This window comes from Buceros rhinoceros, unplaced genomic scaffold (genome assembly GCF_000710305.1).
Source record: "Buceros rhinoceros silvestris isolate BGI_N320 unplaced genomic scaffold, ASM71030v1 scaffold28035, whole genome shotgun sequence".
NCBI lineage: Eukaryota > Metazoa > Chordata > Aves > Bucerotiformes > Bucerotidae > Buceros > Buceros rhinoceros.
In genome coordinates, this window is record NW_010411730.1 from 1 (window position 1) to 2,125 (window position 2,125).

Below are 2,125 nucleotides of genomic sequence, written 5' to 3' on the forward strand. Positions count from 1 at the left end.
TGTGCAGCTCTTCACCCAATGTTGCCCAGCCTCCCAAGCCCCACTTCACCTTGTCCAGCACAAAGACGGCACCTTTGCACTGCGAGGGGATGAAGAGGCCAAAGAGTGCCTTGCTGCCCTGGGAGCAGTGGTAGAGGTAGATGTGGCGAATACTTCCTGGGGACAGAGAGCACAGAGTGTCAGCAGTAGTCCCGGGCACTGGGTCCTGGGTGCCCACGAGCCCCCCTCCCAGGGCGCCTCACCTGGCTCCAGGTAAGTGAACTGGGCCAGCGAGCGCATCTCCAGGTGCTCAATGTCGAAGGTTTCGGCCTCTCTCCCCGCCAGGTGCCTGACCATCTGCCTGCTGACCATGCAGACGCAGCCCAGCTGGATCAGGGCACGGAGGAGCAGCGGCACCTGGAATGATGGGGAGAGATGTGGGTGACAATGTTCTGCTACCGAGCTCCTCTTGGGGGTTTCAGTCCGAGGACAACCTGACTGAAAGACCACAGGTAGGACAGACCCGAGGTGCTTCTGGCATGAGTTTGGCATTATCGCCCTTGTTGGTGCTGGAGATACAGACCAGGTACCTTGATTCTTAATTCACACGTGCTCCTTCCCTGCCCCAGATGCCACCATCAAGGGCAGCAGCTGGAGGATGAGTGGAGCAATATCTGGGCAGCCCTGCAGCTCTGCAACTTGTGGTTTGGCATTTCCTTGAGGCAAGGAGTTCCATGGGAGAGCCGCCACTGATGTACCGTTTATTGATCCTACTCCCGAACGACTTGCTGTGGGACCTAGTCCCGAAAGCGTGAGAAGCAATAAACATCTAACCACACGTCCCTCACGCCAGTTTGGGTTTTACAGACCCCTAGTACGTCCCACTGTCAGATCTCTTTAGCAAGCCAAAGCACTCCTGTGCCCCGAAGCCCCATCCCTGCAAGGAAGCCTGATGTACCGTTTATTGATCCTACTCCCGAACGACTTGCTGTGGGACCTAGTCCCGAAAGCGTGAGAAGCAATAAACATCTAACCACACGTCCCTCACGCCAGTTTGGGTTTTACAGACCCCTAGTACGTCCCACTGTCAGATCTCTTTAGCAAGCCAAAGCACTCCTGTGCCCCGAAGCCCCATCCCTGCAAGGAAGCCGTTCCCCGCCTCTGTCCTCCTTGTCACTCTCCTGCTACATTTTTTTGGAGACCGTGCTCAGAACTGCACTGCAGGTGTTTAAAGATCAAGACAGATCTTTCCTTGCCCGGGACTGTGTCCAGCTGGGTCCTCTGTATCTCTGAGGATGGAAACTCCACAACCCTCTAGGTTACCCTCTGGGTAACCCGCCGACTGCCCTCGCTGAAGGTTTTCCTGATGCTTACACAGAACTTCCCATGTTCCAGTTTGTGCCACTGCCTCCAGCTCTCTCCCTGGGCACCACCACGAAGAACCTGGCTCCTCTCCTTTACTCCTCCCATTGAGAAGGTCCCCTGAGCCTCTTCTCCTGCAGGCTGAACACTTCCAGCTCACTCACATTCCCCTCGCACGCCAGATGCTGCAACCCCTTCATCATCTCAGCCCCTTCTACATCTCTAAGCACCTCCATGCCCCTCGGTTTACTCCGGTTGCCAACCCGAGTCTCCTCTCTGCTGGCTGCTTCTCCAGTGTACCCAGTCCCACCCATTAAACCCCCGTCATGGCAAGCATTCAGGTTTGCTGCCAGCAGATCTCCTACAGGTACAGTGAAACTAAGAGTTGTGCCTGGCCTTTGGGACCTTCATCCAAATCTTCTAGAAGCAGAAGTCCATGGCGACTGAAAGAGGTGTCTTGCATCATGCCCCGCTGTGGCTCTTCCTGGGCCACACCACTGACCTCAGCTGCTGAAGACCCCCAGCTTCAAGATGCTTTTTGCCCTTGCAGCCTCTTGCATCTCACAAAGCATTTGTAGCTAATGGCACCACAGCTCCCACCAAGCTCATCCCACCTGGACTTTTGATCCATCGTAATCCTACGTTGCGTTTCGGTAGCAAACTCCCCTGCCTTTAAGCTTCCTTTACCATAGAGCTCCCCTCTCACAGCAGCGCGGCCTGCATCAGTCAGGGCCTGACACTATTATCTTGACTAAACTCCTGTCACCAGCCTCTGAGCTGCTGA

At 55.4% G+C, this 2,125-nt stretch overlaps 1 protein-coding gene across 1 annotated transcript in view; it reads right to left on the reverse strand.

Moving 5' to 3' along the window:
• Positions 1 to 49: 49 nt before the first annotated feature.
• The window catches only part of POLE (polymerase (DNA directed), epsilon, catalytic subunit), a gene marked incomplete at both ends in the record, with an annotated part of 23,002 nt that continues 20,926 nt past the window's right edge, over positions 50 to 2,125 (reverse strand). Inside the window, 2 exons of the mRNA XM_010136111.1 lie at positions 50 to 156; positions 243 to 396. Coding sequence (XP_010134413.1) covers positions 50 to 156; positions 243 to 396 — 261 coding nt within the window. The remainder of the gene's footprint in view (positions 157 to 242; positions 397 to 2,125) is intronic.